Source organism: Accipiter gentilis, chromosome 25, assembly GCF_929443795.1.
Source record: "Accipiter gentilis chromosome 25, bAccGen1.1, whole genome shotgun sequence".
Classification (NCBI taxonomy): domain Eukaryota; kingdom Metazoa; phylum Chordata; class Aves; order Accipitriformes; family Accipitridae; genus Astur; species Astur gentilis.
The window spans coordinates 3,419,241-3,442,077 of NC_064904.1; the positions used below are offsets into that span (position 1 = coordinate 3,419,241).

Consider the following 22,837-nt stretch of genomic DNA (forward strand, 5'->3'; position numbering starts at 1 on the left):
TCAGTTTAAGTTTAGTTTCTGCTATTGTTCAAATAACTTTGAAAACAGACCGAATCTAAACAAATACCTGTTGAAGTCAGTAGACAACCTGAAATTATACTTGTGAAACATTTGAACATTGACGCTTTCTACTTGACTTCAGTTGTTTTGTGGAAACAGTAAAATACATCAGATATCCTCTGCATACCAAATCATCCAGTTTCTCCTCTGACATTAGCAACGTACGTCTTCATTGCAAATATTTGACACTGTAAAAAGTGGGTTTGAGTTTCAGAGTGAAGATATAGGTAGGATATTATAAGTTGAATTCGGTGTAGAAACAATACATTTGATGGAATGTCTATGTGAAACAGCCTGGGATCCTAAGAAAACAAAGGTTTACTTAGTATTCTTTGCCTCTCCTGTTTTCAATAGTGCTAGGCATTATTTCAGCCAAATTAGTGTCTTTGACCCTTTTTATGTGATAAGTATTCTACATGTTTTGTGAAAGTGGGTGGTTCACAGAGAGCATTTGAGACTCTCATTGATGAACAAGTTACAAAAATATCTCAGTTCCTTTATTTGGCATGAGAGTCAGAGGGTGTAGGAGCAAGCACCATGGGTTGCCATGGGAGGTCCATAGGAAGCGTTCATCACAAGTTCTGCTGTTTATGGAAATATTTTTAGGTTAAAGACTGTTCTATTCTTTAATTGACGCTATAATAATATATACGATTTGCCAGGATAGAGCCCCCGGGATCCAGCTAGATACTAAAAAGAAGTTGTTCAGCATAAACTTTTGCCCAGCAAGGAAGTGTTCTAAACAGCAAGAAAATGTCATTTGTTAATGGCATGAAAGCTTTCAACAGGTCCAGGTGCTAGTGGGGCTGCAACCCTGACATTTCAAGGCTATCCTAAAATCTGAGCAGTCAGAAACACTTTTATTCAAGGTCCTCCACTTCCTGGAAAATGGTTCAACATTGTAATGGCCCAAGTATTTCCGGGGCGGGGGGGGGGGGGCAGTTCAGAGATACCTGTGAAAGGAGTAAGTATTGTTCTTACCCTGCAATTAGCCGGAGTTGGGTTGGAAATACATTTGGTTGGATCAAGGGCCTGAAACCTTTCCTCGGCAGCAGAGGAGTTACAGCATGCTGGGAAGATAGCACAGGGGACATAGGCACCTGCGCAAACACCATGACCTCTTCATAAATGGTGTTGTGTTTCCATTGCCTTTGGGACTTCTGCAAATTGGGGGTTTCTGCATGGATTGGAGGCGATCTCTGCGCTGTCCATGTGCCCGTAATTGGAACAGGCTGAGGAAACTGTAAAATGCTTCTCCCTCCTGACCCTTTTCTGATCTTTTTGCTCGCCTATGAAATAATGATGCAGGATGGGGGGGGGGCTGACTCCACCCCCGCCCCGCCAAGCCTGGTACAGATTAATCCTAAAGAACTCAGTAGTTCTTTCGTTACCGTTTACCTGTGTGCCATCTGCTGGTGATGCAGAGCAAATGAACATTTCAAAATAGTCTGTTTTTCCTGTGGTGCTGAATAGATGCATCTCCAGCTGAAGACAGTAAAAGCAACAGGCTTCTGAGCATCTCTGATCATCTTTTAACTCAGGGCAAAGGCATTTAGGTTACCTGAAGAGAATCAACTGTAATTATAACAATGTCTCTGCATTTTTGAGATGCCCATGCCTACCTCTCTATGATTCTGTCACACAAAAATGACTTAAAGGTGCTCTTGTAAGCTTTTATCTAACGGTATGTGTCCGCTTCTGGAATTATAACTTAGCTCTGAAATACAGAAAATACTAGAATATTTAGATTATTTTGAGCAACTGTGAATGAAACCCTTCTGATTCTCAGGTGTCTGCTATAAGCTATATTTCTGGTGTATACATTTTTTTAAATTACCATTCGGACAAACTTTTATCTACTAAAATATTATAATCTAACATTCAAGTCCTCCCAAAGGACTGCATTCTTTAAACACATGAGTATTGTAACTTCAGGAAGTCGTGAGTTTCAGGGCAGGTGTCCAGCTAGACACTGAATACTACTTATATGTAATAGTGTATGGTAGAGAAATATAATACTTAAATAAGAAAGAAGGCCATTATTGGCAAAAGTTTAAAACTGTTGCAGAGACAGTAATTCTAAACCTGATAAATTCTTGCTGTATGTTTAGAATTTTAATATTTTAAAAATAACTTCTCATTGTTTGTTCATATATGTGTTTAAATCACAAATAGAGATTAGGAAGAATTGTACCGTGAGGGGAATTTAAAACAAGCCATTTGTAATTGATACAGATGAGCAGGAACGTTGTCCTTTGGCTTTAAAGAAAACAGTATAAAGATAAAACAGTTGCAGGACAGAGTTGAAAAAATCTACAGCAGCATTTTCTGTCTTTTTTTTTTTTTTTTCCTTGACCCTTTCCTACTGCTGGTCTGGCAACTTCACAGCAGAGAGTAGTGGGAGCACTATTATTGCAGACACTGCCTCTAATACTGTAAAACCGCAGAATCCCATGGCTTGCTTTTCTAAGTGTGAAATCCTCATACTAATTCAAAACTGCCTTAATATTTTTGGGACTTCATAAGAGTGGGGATTGAGTTTATTAATCCAGATTTAGTGTAATTTCACAACAGGATCCCAAGAAAGTACTCTGCAAATTTCCACGTGTGCTCATGATTTGCATTTTATTTCTTTTCTCAAGATACATTTTGTTGCTTCCCCAACTGATCCTAGTCACTTGAAATTTATAAGGTGTTTTTATAAGGCCTTTAGGGAAATGATATTAAAACATTGTTAAAGGAACGATTTGGTTTTCTGCAATCTCTACTAATTAATAGTCAGACACTGTGTTAACCATCTTGTGCAACATGCTGTTGCACTTAAAGTAGAGCTACAGAATGTGTAGTTATGTATGTAATTGCAATAGTACTCTAACAGTCATTACATAACTGTGGGAAATCAGGGGTAGGGGGGACACATGACAAACTGGAAAGCCAGGGGCTGGGCATGCAGGAGGTAAGAAGCCGTAACAGGTAGAATTAAGGGGCTTTTAACATGTGTGACATGGCTTCTTGCACCCCCCAGTCAGCTTGTAATTATGTCTGCCTTTGTTGACCCAGCTGAAGGCCACTGAGAAGAGATTCCCACTCATTTTGGGTAGGTCCAGCTTGCTTTGTCATCCGATAAATGGTGGAAAGCTGGAGGTCGCCAGTAAGTGTAGAGCGGTAGAGTTACTGCCCCAGAGCTGTAGTGCCTCCAATTGCTAGGAAACGCTTACATGGCAATTGCAGACTCTTGGATTGACAGATGAGAAGTAGGATGGGAATGGGAAGGACAAATGGACCTTGATAGTCATAATAAATTTGTAGAAATTGGCTGCGTGGTTTTGTAATTGATGTTCAGTAAGTGTGGTATGTTTACTCTGTTACAGGAAACATGTTTGTTTTGCTTTACGTTTTAAGCAGGGTCTTGGAAACCTTAAAGGAACGCTTTGTATACACTAGTATTTGTAGTAATAGGATATTTTCTGTTAAAATTTGCTTTTAACATAGTGCAGATAATTAATTGAGGTGCAGATTTTTAAATCATAGGTTGTGTAACAGACAGTAGTTGTGAGCCTGACAGTACAGCATTTATTTTCAAGGAGGAGAGGTAGAGCTTTTAATTCACATTCCTTCATTTTTCGGAACAACTGGTTGTTGTAAGTTTTGTCAGCATCTACACTTGTCTATAGAGTTCCCGGTCTATCAAACTGCCAGCAGATTGAATGGCAAACCAAATTCCTCTTACATTAACAATATATTTTTGAAATAATGTGTTCTCATTGATAGGATGATTTTCACACAAGCATAATTCCTTCAATCTATTAAACTTGCATTTTAGTATAATACTAATCACAATCATTGTCTACATACAGAATGTTTTTCACATTAGTCATTTGATGTAATGATAAAATTCGATCAATAAAACTTTAAAACAAATGGGAGGTTAGCATAGGTACAAAACTGTGGCCACACCTCTGTGCAGTTTAATGACCAATGTAAAGTTCAGACTGAAGTGATCTAATGGTTTCTTCTGCTGTTTAGCTCCCTGAACCAGTAAAGGTACTGCCATTGTATCTTGGTGTTTAGATTAAGTTACTTAACTACACTGTTTTACTTCAGTAGTAGTATAATGTTTAAAAACGATTTTTTTCCTCTGTGAAAAAGGACCACTACAGTCATTCATGAGTTCTTTGGAGAAAGATTCTCTGCTTTATCTTGTCTGTCAAAATATGTGTTTTCTTTTTTCTAACATTCTGTTTTGGTTGACACTTTATTAAAGTGAGTGAATACTCAGCTGCTGACGTTCCCAGATGTGGTCCAGCAAGTCCATTTAAAGGACACTTGAGTACTAAGAGTAATGGTAAGTAACACATGTGCTTTCATCAGAAGGTTGACATGGTTCCTTTTATGTGAATTCATTGATTTTATGATTAAAATGTTTTTATAATTAAAACCTTCGTGCTGTGCTCAATTGGTGAAATTTAATACTACTTACATTTAGTATGCATTACTGAAATTACTTTTCAGTGAGTTTTGCCTTGAGTGTACTGCTAGCTAGAAATAGATAGCAAGATATCCATATATATATATATGTCACATCAGTATTAGCTGGAGTATCGATATGGTTACTGCTTTAAACAGCCCTTGAGGTTAAACACATTCCTTTACAGTCAGTGGTTCACATGGGCTAGTGTATGTTTCTGTGCCGTACTGCCACTTCAGACACTTTTTTCAAAAGAGAATGGAGAAATGAGAAGTTTCCTGCTGATGTTTTCATGGTCCAACTTAAGCCACTTCTGTAGGTATGTATTGAGTTAATGGCTCAGTGGGGGCGAAAAAAAAAAACAAAGGAGACAGGATGATTTCATGTGATAGTAGCTGCTAAAGAAAAATGACTGCCATTGGGCAAAGAAGTTAAGCACGCAGAATTTAAAATTTGTGGCTTTGAATTGCAGTTAATAACTCTTTAAAATTTTAGTATTCTTGTGCCTGCCTTTATAATGTTTAAATATATTTTAATCTTACAGCTTTCTGCATTGACTCCTCCCAAAGTCTAACTAGCCAGTACCTGATCAGAGATCACATGGTGTTTCATTACAACAAAATCCTTTCAGCCAAAGGTAAAAATGTGCATATATGAATAAACTTTCTACCCCCAGATTTAGCTTATTCTTTCAGAATAGGCTCATATCAAGAGGGAATGAACTGGATTGTAGGAAGTGGTGTTTCATTCCTGTTTCATACTCAGTCTGATGTCAGCAAGGAAGTATGACTGCTACTTAATACTAGTTTTGTATTATTGGAATGGGAAGTTTTGTATGAAAATATTTTCCTTAAGTGCTACCAAAGATACTACTTTAAGTTTAGGGTACTTTGTGCTGTATTCTCTTCATTCTGCTTTGATTAAATAATGAGTTATGAAACAATATGCTGAACTGAAAAACATGGAGATAGTCACAATAGCAAACATACAGAATTTATTTTAGCAATGAACACAGAACATTTTCAATTAAACTCAGACCACTGTGTCTTTTTTCTTTTTTTTAATTTAAAAATGATCATTATCTTTTTTCATATATCAATCAATGGCATTAGGTAGTTTTAAGGACTTTGAAAATTGCCCCATGTTTTTTCAAGTGAGAAAGTCATGTTACTAATCTGTATTACTGAGCACTAAATATGCATAAGATTTTTTTCACATATTTTAATGTTAGAAGGTACTTACATTTGTCAAAGGACAAATACTATGAAATCTGGAACTTAAAAGCCTTTTGAACTTGTCGATGTTTGTATGTTTCGTAATTATGGTGAGATCCTGATCAAAAAATTTTCATATCTAGAAATGTGCGTTTACTCCACTATGAACTGACAATACCCTGTTGCCAGTGCGAAAATTGAAAACAAACTGTATTACAGCCAAAGTTACTTTTTTATGGTCATACAAGGAGTATGAAGTACTGTGTTTCAAAAATTATCATGCCCAGAGCTAAGAGAAGTCTGTAGATAGCGGTTACTGTTGTTTACAGTTCACAACCTATTTTCGTTCTTCATGGTATAAACTTGTCTTGGGATCTCAGTCCTAGAGATATTAATGCCAGGGCTTGGCAGGATGTTCCGAGTATTTAAATTAAATGCACAAAAGTTTGCAGGATATGAGTTATGAGATAAATATTTTTTGAATCCCTCCCTAAACATTGTACACTCTTTTTCTAGGTATTTTCAGAAATAGGGTTTTGGAGGTGGTTCTGCTGATTCTCTTTATCATCCCTCCTTTTCTTAATGTCTGCTTTAAAGAGAGGTACACTGGGGCTTTGGGGTCCAGAGTCCATGATCACACATACACTGTCATCTCACCACCATGTAACATACTCAGTATCCTCAAGTGTGCAGTTAAATGCCACCAGCGCAAAGTGTATATAAATCTTTTGTAAATAATCTTCATTTAAATGATGATTCTTCCTTCAAATATGTAGCTTACTTTAACATCTTTATCTTGAAAATTCTCTGACTGTATTACTATTAATCTAATACTTTAAATACACAGTAACTAGCATATTTTAAAATAGAGAACAATTGCTGTGTTCTAATTAAATTAGTCTTTGTTCTGTGTTGTTTTATTGCTACTTTTTTCTAGCCACCACAAATACTAAGTAAATATTGAATCACTTGCTTTTTTTTTTTCTTATTTTCAGCAGCTGTAGACTGTTCAGTGCCCAAAAGTAGGTTGACCAGCATCAAACGTAAGTATTTGTGATGTTAATTCTGCAAAAGCTTCTATGAAACTAACAAAACAAAAGGGCCACAGGAATAGAAGAGTAGCAATAGAACATAACCATTAATAAAGCATTCATGTATTTGCTTGGTTTTTCAGCTTTTCCCATCCTGCTGCAGCTATGTATAAGAATCTGCAGTAACAGTAGTGAGATGGACCTAATCTGTTAGTGATTAGTTGTTCTTAGGATCACAATTAAATTTGCTTAGGATTCTTTTCATCCACACAGTTAATGGAGCATGTAAGAATTTCAGCATTTTGTCTCTCCTTTCTTCTGATATGATGTGAGCTTGAACTTTCAAGAAGAGAGCTTACTAGTGCAAGGTCAAAAGGAATTTTGGGAATGTGGGCAGCGGAGGACTGAAACTTCTCGTTCCATTTCACAGAAAACAGAGCCAGTTACAAGTGCATAGCCCCACAGCCTGAATTAAACTGCAGTTACTTTTTCTGGGAGTTATCTCATTTCTTAACACTGTTTAAAGATATCAGTATTGTTGCCTTACTTCATAATGTTAGCTGAAGAGCAATACATTTAAAATCATTGATTTATGGACTACTAAATGAAGTATATTAGTCAAAGCGGAAAAATAGCAACTGTTTGTTAAAATAACAAAGGTATATTTGTTATCTGTCTTTTTCATTAATGCAATTAGAGAAAGTTGGTTTTTCTCTAATTCAATATTTAGTTACAACTGCTGATGTACTGGGAAAAATTAAAGTATTCTTTCAGGCTGGAAAGATAAATCTTCTGAAGACAGAATACTTTGTGGTTAGTCTCAAATCCAGTCAAACCAGAGTGATACCGTCTTGTAAAATGATCAGACTACCTAGAGCTGATGCAGGAAATCAGTCATCCTTTTGGCAGAAAGACTCAATTTCATTAGAGTTTTTTTCAGTACTTCTGCATAATGGTTGAGACTGAATTAAGCAACAAGCTGCACCATGATCAAAGATGCTCTGTGTGGGCTTGCCTTTTCCTGCTTTCAAAAGGTGCAGCGGAAGCAGCAACAGTATTGCAGGGGTATCTAGAGTCTGCAGATTGCAACAGGAATTTCAGATCACCTGTTCTGCAGAGTCATCTGAAAAAAGTCTTCCTTCTCATGCTCCAGCTCTACCAAGATTTGCTTTGAAACAAGCATGAAAATACAGGGTTAGTGTAGGAAGAAAATTTACACCCATGTGTTTGTGTAATAAAACCCTCATGTAGCTTTTCTTTCTGCCAGAATCTTTCTTAGGTTCCCTAATTAACAATTATTCTTCCATACCTTTTCAGGTCTTGGGTCTTTCTCAACACCAACAAATGCCCATTTGTTTTAGAGTCTACTGTCTTTACAGATAAATGCTTCTGAGCTGGTGGCTTGTGTGTTTCACACCAGAATGAGTTTCCTTGAATAATTAGTTCATCTGGGGAGACAGTGACAGTGCCTTAACCTTCATAGATAATTGTCATGACACTAGCAGGTGTGCCCTGTGGTAAGGAAGTTTCCATTTCAGATAGCAAGGCTTTGTGCAATTGTTCCTCTTTCAGTTCATCTTACTCAGCCCGGTGTCTGACTATGTAAGTCTGTCCTGGTCACAGATAGAACATTAATCTCCTATACAGGGTGTGATGGGAACATTTCACCTCTGTTGCTGCTTTTGTTTTTACCCATCTGTTTGACAAAATTGGTACACTAAATCCTTGCTAAATTGCTCTTTCACCTATTTTCAAACTGATCTGGAAAAAGCTGTTGCTGTGTTTTATCATATTAGAACATGCATACAAGCAACACAGCCCTAGAAGATGTTTCCTGTTCACAAAGGAAAAAAGCTTAAAGCTAGGGGGAAAAAAATAAAGCCTTTGATTACAAAAAAAATTCCTCAATTTACCTACTGTAATTCTAGCCTAAGACTTGGGAGTGCTAATTGTTACTTAGTTGAAATTTATTATATTCCCAAAATAGAGCTAGCTTATAAAGTGAAGCTGAGCATCATAGCTCAAGGATCAGGATCCTAGTTATTAGCACAGGATTCATTTTGAAGAAATGTTGGACTTAATTCTTGGTCTCCCAGAGTATGCGATGTGGTTAGAGCTTTTTAGCCTTAGATTTAGCTAAGTTCTAAAATATAGTTTGTTTGCTTGATGTTCTGCACTGAGGGGAATTGTGCAATTATAAAGTGACAATTAATTTGCTATTTTAAAAAATCTGTTTAACAAAGCAATAAATAATGTTGTATTTTTTTCCTAAAAGTGGCTTCTCAAGACAGTATTATGTCTCTGCCCCAGTTTTCAGGTTTTATTTTGTGAGGTACTTCATGTTCTCTAATAAAAATGAGAGTGCCAAGTGAAAGATAGAAAGTAAAGTAACAAAGCAAACTTAAGTAAACAATATCTTTTTATTAGAATATTCCTCAACGTACTGTTTTTACTTTGCAATGCTGAAAAATGTTCCAATTACATTTTCATATTAAATTGCCTGCATAAAATGCTATAAACACTTATTTTTCTTGCAGTAGAAGATTCCCTTTTTTTTTTTTCCTGCAAGAGTGAGAGAAGTGTCTCAACATCTGATTTTGCTGCAGTTCAGCACTTGCCCCAGACAAAAGGCTAGAAGTTGTATAGCTTGTTTGCTGGTTCTGTTTACCACTTCAGAAGAGGGTATTTCTACCCAGTAGAGATGAGAGATGCTGGTTCATAGATTGCCTGTCTAGTGATTTCCTTCAACAGCTCAGTCTGTATGTGTTGTCATTTCTCCTAACATTTTGGAAGCTCAACTTCTGTCACATACCTGCCTCCCTGGAATCACAGAAATGTTGGTTGTAAGAGACCTTCGGAGTCCTCCTTGAGCTTCCTGCTCAGGGTAGGATTCCTGCCAACACTAGATCAGTCAGCCAAGTCTCGGAAACCTCCAGAGATGGAGATTCTGCAACCTGAGTAACCTATTCCAATGTTGCAATATTTACATAGCTGAAAGATTTTTTCCAGCTGTCCAATTCAAACACTGTCAGGATTAGAACTGAATTTACTTGAAAGCGTTTATCCTGATAATTCTGGTTTTAAAAGGCAAATTTTGGATGGTGGAATGTAAGGGGTTTAGATGCCGTAGTTGAAATCATTGTTTTGTGATGGTCAACAGCAAAAGTGTCTCAACTGCAGTAGGTCCAGGGTTTTCATGTATGTGTTTGTACCAGATACTTAAAGTTATCCTTTCTTAATAAAAATTTTTGAGGATTAATATCTATAGTCAATGTGTGCATCTAACTGGTATTTTTTTCTGACCTGCTTTCTTCATATGTTTTGTCACCTGACTGAGATCACTTTATAAAGAGATAAGAATCTCTGCCACACAGGCTGAAATTTGTGAAGAATTAGCAAAGGGATATTTCCATGGGCACATCTACTCAGGCACCCCTGGTCCAGTATCTGCACTAATCTTATAATCTCTAGATGTTTAGAATGAAATTGAAAATTATTTCAATTTATTTCATACCTAAAATTAGAGTGGTTGGGGTTTTTTCCTATGCATTGTTCATCAAGAACTGCAGATTTCTGTACTGTAATAATAGCTCAACCAAGTGTTCTGTGTTCAGGTGTTAAACTCAGTACAAGGTATAATTTCTAGTGTCTCTAGCAATCCACCAGAGAATAGTTTTTCTTCCTCTGTCTTTTATGAAACAGATTATGTGGCGATGACAGCCAATAGCTCAGGCAGTAAGAGTATTGAAAATGTACTAAGGAAGAAAGTAAGGGAAAAGGATTTTTAGAATATTTTCAAACCAGTTTCTTTTTTCTTGCTGGAGATGGAACACACAATTCATCCAGGGACAGTTGCAACATCAATATGACTGAATATCAGGAGAATCTCTATAGTTGAGGGGTTTACAGCTTTATTCTTCCAGTACTTCTGTGCCTGCCATGGCCTCAGCTGAAGCATATTATTACTTTTTTCTTTTTGTATTCCTTGTCTTAATACTTATTGCATCCCAAATAAGGTTTTTGTTTCCCCTCTATTTCAAAAGATTTGTGGAGGGGGGTAAATTTTCAGTTTGAAATGCTAAGATTTATTAATAGCATAGTGTTACAAAACAGAATTCCTGCAGATAGTGTTAAAAAGCATCCCCTGAAAATGTGCTTCATGTACTGCTAAAATAGCAGGTGAGTATTTCCCTTTGGGGTTGTTGCCATGAATCAGTCATTAGTGTTTAAGAATTAAACATGATATTGTAGTTGGCATTCTCCCTGGCCAACTGAATGTGTTCTGTCCTTAAAGGGGATTTAGTTTCCACTGTTCTTTTGCTGGTATCTTAGCTGGCAGCAAAGTAGGCAAGCTGCCATGCCACTGGGCTAGCAGTGAGCATGTTCTTGTGTATTAGATCAGCCTTATTGACTTAAAATAGTTGTTAAAATGTGAAACTTCTTGAAATGTGAAACTTCTATGTTCAGAATTAGTCCAAGCATGTTGATTGATACCAGTGGCCATTAGAAGTCTGTGGTTGTGGAATTTGTGCCAGAAAACTTGACAAAAGCTATGCCAAGTAAGACAGCTGCTGCTACACATGCCTGGTTTCTAACAGTACTAACTTTTCAACCCATATGTTTAAAGGTTTTTCCACAGGGCATATTGATAGTACAGCATGAACCCAGTGATTCGTGTGCTTGAGAATGCAGGTCTCTGATACCCAGAGGGGGAGGGGAAGAAAAAGGAAAAAAAGTATTCTGAGAAGTTACCCACCAGAAATCTATTTTAGCCTGATGGAACGTGAATACTTGGAGGGGGGATTGAGAGATGGGGAGAGACAATTCAGACTGATGAGTAATGTTGGTTTTCTACTTTGGGGGGGTGTGTGGGGGTAGGTTTAAGTAGAAATATCAAGAAATATATATTCTTATATAATTGTGTATTTAAAATTTATTTTTTCATGTAATCACATATTTTACATTGTATCTGTCTACCCTTTGTGCTATGAAAAGGAGATATCTATGAAAAGCTGTCTTATATATTTTGTTGTTGCTGCTATTTTACAGGAAGCTTTCACAAAATCACCCCTTCTTTGATTCTTAACTTTTCTGTTGAATCTTGACCTTACATATGCATTTCTGAAAATGAAATGTAGAAGCAACTAATATAAATTCTTTAAAGTTAAACACTCTGCTAATTCTAACACGTATGTTTTCAGAGTTCAAGTACGTATTTGGAAAGATGTTCTAGTATATTTATCAAGTCTGAATTTTTGGAAAACAGGAAAACCCACTGTGTAAAACATCTTTATGAACCTGTAATTTTAACTGTAGTAATTTTATTTTCTTTTTGCAAAAGTCATTTACTTTAAAGTTTCTTCTACAGGAAAGTTTTCTTTCTTTTTTTATGAGAGGCAATTCATTTTACAAATGTATTCAGTACATCAAAAATACATTTTTCACAGAGTTTGTAGTTGCAAAAAGACATTAGATCATCCAATCTGACATCATGAGTTAAGCAGACCAAAAATTTCATCCAGTTGTGCTAATATGGAACTCAACAACCATACTGAATATGGTAAATAAAGCACATAAACAAGAAAGGCCTGCAGTCTTGACCTGTAAATTTAAAAAATAGAGAAAACATAATTTCCTTATGTAGTTGCTTCAGTAGTTAATCATAATTATTATTGTAAATGTGTCCCTGATTTTTAATTGAATTTACCCAGCTTTACCATCTGTCCACTTGGGGGGGGGGGGGGGGGATTGTTGTTTTTATACTATTTTCCATTATTACTGAGGATCACAAAATAGTTAGAGCATACCAGAGAACAGGAATAAAATTATGCTTTCCACTTATTCTCAGCATTAACTTGGTACAATATGTCTAAATTGTTCTTGGGGTACCCAGGTGGTACCCTGAGACAAAATCTACTGTCCAAGCCCACGTAGAAGCCAGGTGGACCTCTCTCTAGGGTACACAAATGGAGGTTTACCTGAGGACGCTCAGAAGTTGGTGCAGCATTTTACAATTTCCATGTAGTAGGCTCTGCACAGGCTGCTGTAGCTGTATCACTCATATGGCTGACAGAAGTATCTGTAAGACGTCTGTCAGATGAAGACCCCATACAAGGATCAGAGGTGGAGGGGTTTGGGATAATCCTCTGCTTCTAGCCTCTCCTGAAATTCCCTTGAAGTATTCATGTCTCACTGTTAGGCTTTATTTCCAAGCTTTAGCAATGGTGAAATTTTGCCATTAGTAGTTTTGTCAAGCAATACCACATTTCTGAAGTACATGCCCTGTACAAACATTACTTTCTATTTGATACAAGCAAGGCTGTAGTATCAAGCCCTTAATAAATCCTTTGTCACCTTTTTTAATGGTGATTCTTCCCTTATTTGATGAAACAGTGTTCCTGATAATGGATGTGAAGAAGGACTGCAGAATCGTCTCTTAGAGTTATGAAAATTAAAATTTCTGTGTCAAGAAATTTAGACTCACGAGAAACCCAATCTTCTCATCCAATGGCAAAATTCAATTTGCATTTGATGAGATCTCACCCCAGGTGCTTTAATCATGGTGTATTGGGGATTTGTGTAGAGCTAGGAGGCTGACAGTAAAAATTCTTGCAGAAGGAAGAGCTTGCTTGCAGAAGTAATACCACCAGCTGATATGCTGAACACTTTAATTATGGTCACTGCAGGCACTTCAAGCTCAGCAGAAATGAGGTTGATGTTTGCATTGTTTATCTAAGCAATTCATAAGGGAAATAATAACCAGAAGTGTGTTACTGCAAAAATAGCTGATATAAAAACACAATGGAAAAATGCTTGGTGTTAGACAAATGTTTTGAGATACATTGTTCTGCAAGCTGAATGCAGTTTAAATTGAACTTAATATTTCATTGCTGCCATGGATTATTTACATCAAAAATGAAATAACTTGAAGGTTAACTACCAGTTGTACTGTGATGTGACATACAAATTTAGAGACTGGAAATTCAGAGCAAAGGACAACCACTGGCATTCCAAATCATACTGTCCTCATATGTGCAGAGCTTTCAAACTGCTTAGGAGTGTGATATGTATGATTATTTTGTTTCTTCCAGGTTTATGGCATTTGTTTTGTAACTCTAAGCATGTGTCTAGAAAAACTGCTGCCTAGGCTTAAGGAAAAAATGAACCAAGCCTATAGAGGGAGTATTCTAACAGGGAAATATAACAATGTGATCTCTGATTTGGAAGTGTGGTGCACTCTTTGCGAAAAGGGTGTTTGCCTAGGAAACAGTGTTACTTTTATGACAGATTGATCAGTGTTCCATAGGTAGCTCTTTATGGAGAATGCTACAGTTCAACTTCTAAAATTTATGGTCTTTCTTGTGCTTCCTGTCATAAACAATAAATGTAAGAGAACAGATTCATGGGGTAACTGCAATAAGTTACGGAATTTAGTTTCACATACTCTGAATTTATCTGATATACAAAAATCACTACTTTGTTTATAATTTAATACATTTTCTCTTCACTATACTATAAAAGTTTGTGGTGCTTTTGAGCACAGCAGTTAATGAGATATAATTAATCTCAAAGTCTCTAATAAGGCTTTAAAGGGAATCATTTTTGTTGGATCTATGGACTGTATTTTTTTATCTCTAAGCATTTAGTTTTCCCTTTTTAAAGAGATGAAAAAAACCCAGTGGTTTCCTTTCTTCTCTTCTTTGTCACAAGATACTTATTGTCTTGAACTTTTACCATATTTAACTGTACAAATGTGATATCTTTCTGGAGCCAATGTACTGTAAGAGCTACTTGAAGTGAAATTATTAAGTATCTGTTAACAAATGCAGTTGATGTTTACTCCCCACTAGTCTATGACAGTATGTCAATGGCACTCTTGTCAAATTTAGTTTAACCTTATTGAAAACTAAAGAAGTTATATCTGTGATTGATCTGAAGCAGAAGATATCTTCAACAGTGAGCAACCTTTCCAATTAACAGATCAATCTCCCTTTTAAAACTGCATGTTTCTTCCTGAATGCTGGTCTCATTCTTTCTGTGTTTAATATATTCACAGCTGCAGGACAAGTGGTAACGTATGGCAGCCTTAACTATCTTCAACTCCCATCAGTAGTAATATTGTAATTAGTGCCTCAAAGGTTCAGGCCATTTGTATGATACCATTTTCTGTCTGGCTAAAGTAAAATGGAAAGACTGGATTCTCCAGTCCCTGCCTGGGGAAAGGCCATGTGAAGTAAGGGGAGGTAGGCAGCATGCATGTTTTTGTGTCTGTACCCACACCCTTGTCTGTGTTACTTGCTGACTGCCTCAGGGCTGTCCTAACTTACATCTAGCTGTCTGTTTACATGTACGTTGACTCTTTTCAAGAAGGATTTCTTTTTCTCTTGCTTTGCTGGTTTCACAGTTCCTAGCTTTTACAGCTGACTTAGCCTGAAAATTCCCTAGTTTGGCAACACGATGGGTACACTGCTGGGATTTTCTGCCATTCTGTTTTGTGTATGTCTGCTCCGCCTTGCAGTACGCGTGAATGACTTTATAGCTTTTGGAACGCACTTAATGGATTAGCTGAGCTAAGCTCACTATATTACTGGTGCAAGGTAAAGACTTTACATTTCCCTTGCAGGTGACAGTAGTCCCAATGGGTCATTCTGACATCCAAAGATAGCCGTAGCTGGCATACTTACTGTTCTTTCTTTCTTTACTCATGGGCACAAGCCGTGCTTTGGCTGAGGAGTTATAGCACACAGTCCTGGAGGAGATTTGTAGTAGTTGGCTCTCATAGCTTTGAACGCCAGTAGTAAAGGCAGAGTCTGTCCATGTATGTTAAATCTCAGACTTCATCCTGTAAAGAGCAGAATAAGGACAACACGAGAACTCAGTTTTGCAATAATATTCACGCTGCTTTGCACTTTGCCTAGAAACTCCTGTTAAGCCATAGTGTGCCATGGTGTGCAGGTAGAACATGCAGTAAAGTGATTAAGCCTGTCTTGTCTTAGACAAACCCACTTTCCACCTAAGCACTTGAGAATAAGGAAATTTCTGTTTCAGGCATCTACTTGCACATACAAACTGAGACACCCATACTTCTGTACAATTTGCATTTTTGCTTTGTAGAGCATTGTTCCCCTAGATATTTGTTCCACACGCATTTCAGCCACCACCATTGATGGCTACTGAGCAGTAGGCAAGACTTGAGTTTTTACACCTTCCATGCATGCACACACACAGACACACTCTGTTGGCCCAGCATGAGTAATTATTTATCTCAAACGTATAAAACTTCGGCCTGTAGCTAATTTTTGAGTGCTCATCTGTAACTTTTAAGACAAACACAATTAGAAGTAACAGTAATTTAGAATAGCCACATAATAATAAGTTAGTGTAGGAAGAAAAATACTGATATTCAATTATTTAATGGTATGCTATTTTTTTCCTTCTGTTAGAAGGCACATTTTTTAATTCAGAGTTGTAGAATTTAGCATATCTTAACTTCAGCTAATGTTTTTCCAGTAGCAAAAGTAACTTCATATTTTAAGTACTCTAATGGAACATGCTGAATAAATCAGCAGCCATAAAAGAAATTACCTTTTATTTTACATATCAATTTTAAGAATTGAGAGAAAGAGGGATTTCCCTGAGGAATGAAAGCAAGGATGTTGCATCTGAAAGAATCATTTCTAGTTTAAAAGGGGACTAAAATGTTTAATAAAATGAATACACATACTTATATAATTCCTAGAGATTAACATGTCTGTAGGGTTAATGTACACAGATGAATGTATTTTAAAGGTTGATTAAATGTCATCAGATTACTGTAGTTCTCAGCTGTCTAGAAGAATGTACCACACCAATCCATGAAGTTATTTACATTTCCATGTGTTAGCTATAGTACTATGTGTGAAGATTAGGGTCTACCACAATATGATATAAATACATTATGAAACCAAAGAAGTCATCTGCAAAGGTCTTTCTGTGCGTCTGTTTCAAACAAACCATTCATACACTTGGGTCCGTGTTAAGTGAATGAGAAATGTAGTCAAGAGTTAAAACAGGTTTCATTGTGTATACAGACTTCAAAAGTGTGCTCGCTTATATAAACCCTTTTCTTTCCCATTTGGAAATGAAATTATTAATGTTTTTCATCAGCCTCATCTGGATTTTTCAACTTTGTGAACTTTTATCTCTGGCATGCAGGTGCTCAATATACAAAAACTTTGGACTGTATTATGCAAGATAGCAGATATAGGTGACCAATAGCAAACTCGAACACAGAAAATTTACCCATCTTTTGGGCTCCTCTCTTTATCTGATGGCATAGATACCTAACTCCTCTTCTGTGCTGCATGGACACTGTGAACAAGGTCTTGGACTGCAAACCACTGTAGACTGATAACAATTTCCCCTCCTGATCTGACAGCAGACCATTCATGGTGTTTACCTTCATTTTTTATGTTCTTGACGTGAACTTCCTTGTTTTGCCATGGATTTCTGTACTTGGGAGATTACTCGCTATTTTTCCATAGTGTGAGCATGGATTTTTTACACGTCAAATTTGCTAACAGTAAACATGGGTTTTTTCTGAAATACTGGATGAGAGTACAGTCAAAGGAGTTCTATGTGTAGTAAATTGAGAGCAAAGTTGTGAGTTTTTGAGCATAGTGCTCTGTTAGCAATATTGATCTTGGAATTCCTGCATAGTGGTGTATTAGTTGGGAGATGAGAATATTTCAGGGAAGCTAAGGTACAGCTTCAGCTACCAGCATACTCTTAATATTTTTCTTCTAAGAATAGAGGTAATTTTTTATAATTGTTGTGTGTTGGAAGTGGAACATATCTCAATAGTCTGACTTTGCTGAGCAATTGGAAACTCCTATGACATTCTCAAAGCACTTAGGACAAAAAAAAGAATAATATTTCAGTTTGGATCTGACAAGCTTTGTCTCTTTCCTAAGTTGCTGACCAGCAAAGAAGAGAGAAACTGAAAAAGAAGATAGCCAGGTGTGAAGAGGAAATGAGTGTGGGTAAAACTGCCTCCCGATCCAGCTCAAGAGAGAGTAGAAGGCTGCTGCCATCCTCTTTTGGAAAGGTAGATATTTTAATTTTGGTTAGTAGATATCATAGTCTACTTGCCTCCCATAATAACAGCTGATCACTGCTGTGCAGCAGCTCTAGAGGGAGGGCTGGCATTTTTCAAGCAGCAGAAAATAGACAAGGGTCTTCCTGATATGTGCCCAACACCAAATGCCTGTCTTAGCCTTCTGACAAAGATGACATGTATCTGGATGAAGAGTGCTTGTGGTAAATTCACACTCTAGTTACCCTTGAATTCTCTTGCTTTCATCTCAGCTGAAATTCCCATGCCCTCTCTGTGACTCCAGAGCTTTCTACCATTTCCTAACACAGAAGTCTAGTTACCACTAACCTTCCTAGAAGAAGAATCAAGAATCCTCTTCTTTTTTTTTTTCTGTATGCAAAGTCCTACTTTGGAAATACATTTCATATCTAACAGTATACTACATGCTCAAATTGCAGTTATTGAAAGTGAAAATAGTACTTGAGCCATCAGAATAAGTGCTTTTCTGTCTATATACGTAGGCTCACTTATTTTGTCTGGCATTTCATCCAGATATGTGGCATATATTTCCAAATAATAAATAAATAGCCTAATAAATTACATTCTCTTGTTCATCACTGTAAAGGAGCAATTGCAGCTTAAAACAGAATGATGTTTTAACTCTGTTGATTTTAACAGCAAATGCTTCATGTGTTGTTTAAATATGTGGAGAGCTGGAGAACATTTCCAAGTAGTACAGAAAACTCACCATTAGTTTCTTTCTGTGTGACTGGTTTTTACAGCAGGCAGTCTGAATGTCACCTTATTGCAGTGCAGAGAAATAATGCTTTGAAATTCAGTACATGGCTGTTAGTTATGGATGAAAGTGCAGGCATGCATAAGAAAAGGGAGGAAATGTCATATTTAAAATCCAAATTTTAGTTTTTATTAATATGACTTTTGTCCTTCCATGTTATTTTCTGCAAACTGGGGGCAGGAGAAGTTCCTTAAATTATTTCATTGTGAAACCAAGTAAAGTGTGCTTAAACTGTATCTCTAATTACTGCATAAATTCTTATTTTAAAATGAAAGGATGCACTTGTGGTCTTTAATATAGCATTATAACAGACTCGCTTTTTTCCTTGTTTTAATCTTCTGCAAAACAAGGTCTTTCTAAAATAATATCTGTCCCAGTTTTTCTAATTACTTACAGGTGCCTTCCCACCATTTATCTTGAAAGTGTAATCTGTGTTATGCCAACAGAAACTGCAGCTTTCCTTATGTTTACTAGACTCAGGGTATAATTCAACAAACTGTCTGAGTCTGAATTTCAAGTTATCAACTGAAAAGTATATTTTAGAAAGTGATGTTGGGAGACTTGCCAAATTAATGTTTAACCACACATAAAAAGTAATTTTGGGATGTAATACTTTTTTTGCTTCTAGGTTGTTTTTTTAACTTTACAAATGCAAAGAGTAATCTTCACTAAAATATTATTTGGCACTTTGTTAATCAAATTGATTGCTGGACTTAGAAATTACTTTTCACTATAGTATAAAAAAGAGCACCACTGAGTCAGTAAGAAGTGAAAATCTGTAAGTGAGCCTTCTGGTAGAAGGGTAGGCAGTGGCAGTAATTGGGCTGTCATGTTTTTGTGCTAAAAGTGAAGCACTATTTAAACTTTACTTCATTTGCCAAAATATACATTGATTTCCTATGCTTGTTTATACATCAAGGGAGGATTCTTCTACTTCAATGATTAGATGTCCTCTAATGCATTGTGAGGCTGAGTTAGTCATTCTAATTGTATTTCTCTAGCCATCAGGATATATCCATAGGTGACAGTTGGAAAACAAATTTTAAGGATGCCTATTAAAGCATATGATAATGTAGAGGATTTTTGCCACACAGTAATCATATTATTGCTGTCACTGTTGCCATTAGGAAAAAGCTGATTATACATCCTCTGTTTGTGGAACTGCTATAAAAATTGCTTTGTTGAATTCGGATATTCCTGGGTTGGGATGAAATTCAGCACAGATTTGAAGCAGTCAACCTTGGAATACTCCAGGTTTCCAGGGAGGTAATGGGAAGAGTAGAATGTGGTCCTGTGCTTAATAAATATCTTACAACATTACAGGAGGAGTGTAAGAAAAAGACAAGACGAATTATACTGGCTTTGCCACTGTTACATTTAAATGTAAGAATACAAAAGTTAAAGAAATTACTTTCATGGTGCATAATTTCTTGCCTAATAAAATGTGGCTCTTGTAAAATGTATATCAGTTTAAGAGTAACATGCATATGTATATACGTATATAAAAAAATAATAACCATTGTAACTCTGACAAGGTCAATGTCTGACTAGATTATAGGCTAAATACATCTAACCAGCTTTGATATATGCACCTGACTTTCTATTTTCAAAAGGCTTCATTCATTAGCATTCACTTTTTATGCATTCTGCTAAGTCTGGCTGCCTTTATTTCATCATTTTCATTTTTCACATAGCTGCATTTATTATTATTTAATGCTGCAATAGAGCACAGAAACTATTTTCACTTAAGACTCTGCTTTGTGTATGGTAAAACTGAAAAGAAGTAAAAAGAATTCCTCTAAATTATATAATTCATGACACATTTCTTAAAACTTCTGTGATTTAGACAGTGTATTTTTTTTATACATTGAGCTGACTATGAAACTGAATAGCTATAATGTGTCTTGAACCTGACTGGCATCCTCTTTGACTGTTTTGTATGAGGGTTTAAATGCACAAGAACAGTGAATTCTTTATTTGTTTTATCTAGTTATAAACATAAAATTACTGTAATGTGAGAATCTGCTATGATATGTAATGAACTGAGAGAGTTATTTCTGTTGTGGTTACCTAGATTTCATTACTGACTTTTTTAAATAATCAGTGATTCTAATCAAAGATGATAGTATTTTGATCACAGAGATAAAAATATTCCATCTAGAGCCGTGGGTTAGGATGTGATAGATGTTTATGGCGCGTCATGCATTTCTCTACTTTCAGCAGAAGACCTAAGTGAGAAGCTAAGGAGCAGGCTTATTTTCAAATGGCACAATGGAGCAGTCTTTGGATGGGATCGCTAGCAACTAAATTACTTCAAGGACAGTAGTTTATCTCTCACAGTCAAGTAGAGGGGCAGTGAAAGCATAAGATGTCCTGGGGGCAGCTGTACTTCTCTTCTGCTCCTCTCTTTCCACGTAGCATAATAATGATGATTGACACCGTGTGTGAAAGTTAATCAAAATAGGATGATAAGCTACAGATACGGATGCTGAAAGGGCTGCTAACTTTGTGAATATGTAATTTTTAAGTGAGTATTTAGAGACTTATTTAGACTGAATAGCTTGAGGATGGATAAGCAGCATATTTGTGGGTATCCACTCATTTATCTGTCAGCAAATTACTTATACATACTCCTTTAATGAATTACTCTGTTTTCTCACAATAGAAAAGGCTGTTTGACAGAGTCTGGAAAATACCATAATGTCTATGCATAGAATGTCACTACCAATGTAGTCTTCCCAACTGCTGCCTTGGATGGAAAGCTATATCATAGTAAAATACCTAGATTTTTCATTTTTATTTTTCTGTACAAAGCTGATTTGGATTTTTAAACATTCATCTGAGTGATTCAGTGGGTTAAACTGCCTGAAGCTCAATATGACTTACCTCTGAAGCAAGAAAACCTGAATTGAGGTGGCCATTAGTAAAATGTCTGATTTGAGCAAGACTTGGTATTTCATATCCCATGTTCAGATAATCCTATTAAAAGGCATTTCTGGCTGCTAATGAATTTTTTTAAAGAAATTAATCCATGCCAAAAGTCAGTCAGAGGAAGGCTGCTCCATAGGAGGGTAAATTTTCTCTTTTTAACCATTTGAAGTATGGTTGCCATTGCCTTGACATTTCAAGATCCTTTTCAGCCTGGTTTTGAGACTTTTTTGATTTCTTAAGGATGACAGTTATGACCATCTGCTTGTGCATATGAGCATATGAAATATAGATTAGGAAACACCCTTAACTCTTTCTAATCTCTGTTGTTAATTTTGTATGCAGCACACATGCGTGGCTATGTGAATTGACTACTCAAATGCTTTAGATTTAACGATTTAGTATACGGTTGTGATATTAACAGTCCAAAGATGTATTGTGCTTGAATTAGTTCTGTCAGAATGAGAGATGTAAGTGACTAAAGAAAGCAGAACCTTCTGAGCATCAAAGATGTTTTTATCAGGAATGTTCAGTACAGGTTTCCTTTCAGGCTTCATAGTGACAATCACCTCTCATGCTGGTTGTTTGAATTAAGACATTTCCATATGCACATTCAGTAATATCCCTTTATTAATAACATCACAGTATTTGATGAAAGTGGGAACATACCACATTATACAATTGAATAGCACACACACAGAAGGAAAGAATGTAACAGGAACATAGTTTTGAATGAGAAAAATGGTTATTATTGATGCCAGTATGTAAACTGATTATATTCATACATTATTTGTTCGCAGATTTGTGTGAATTTTCTCTCTTGCCTTTCTCAATTCTTAACTAATTACCGAAATGCGTAATGAAATGAACAGATGACATCATACAAGGGGGTTATGAGAGCAGCAACTGTAAAGGCAGCTTTTCACTTAGTACAGAAGACCTTTGCTCTGTCCAGGCAGTGGAGAACAGGCGCTTAGCCCGTATACAACAATATTAAAGTGGCTTATAAATAGAACTGTCTCAAGTTAAAAGAATCAGATGCTCATTTATTGCAAAATTGCAGCTTCTGTATCTTGACAGTGCAGTTCATAAAGTGTCCCTCTGATCTCATTTTATGATGGTAGATGAACTATTCTACTGGAAGACCTTTTCATACAAGAACAAGTTAATTTCGAGACTTAAATTCATCTTGGTGTAACTTCAGTGACCCCAGTGAGAGGTGCCTTTGGACCTTTTATGTGAAAATAGATTTAACAAGCTTTCTTT

At 36.3% G+C, this 22,837-nt stretch overlaps 1 protein-coding gene across 4 annotated transcripts in view; it reads left to right on the plus strand.

The window, feature by feature from the left end:
• Nucleotides 1-22,837, plus strand: part of SPATA7 (spermatogenesis associated 7) — a 47,158-nt gene that overhangs the window by 7,725 nt on the left and 16,596 nt on the right. For 3 of the 4 annotated variants that reach the window (XM_049828688.1, XM_049828685.1, XM_049828689.1), the window contains exons 2-5: nucleotides 4,325-4,405; nucleotides 5,073-5,165; nucleotides 6,738-6,785; nucleotides 17,726-17,859. In XM_049828688.1, coding sequence (XP_049684645.1) covers nucleotides 4,325-4,405; nucleotides 5,073-5,165; nucleotides 6,738-6,785; nucleotides 17,726-17,859 — 356 coding nt within the window. The remainder of the gene's footprint in view (nucleotides 1-4,324; nucleotides 4,406-5,072; nucleotides 5,166-6,737; nucleotides 6,786-17,725; nucleotides 17,860-22,837) is intronic. The other variant, XM_049828686.1, reaches the window with a different exon arrangement.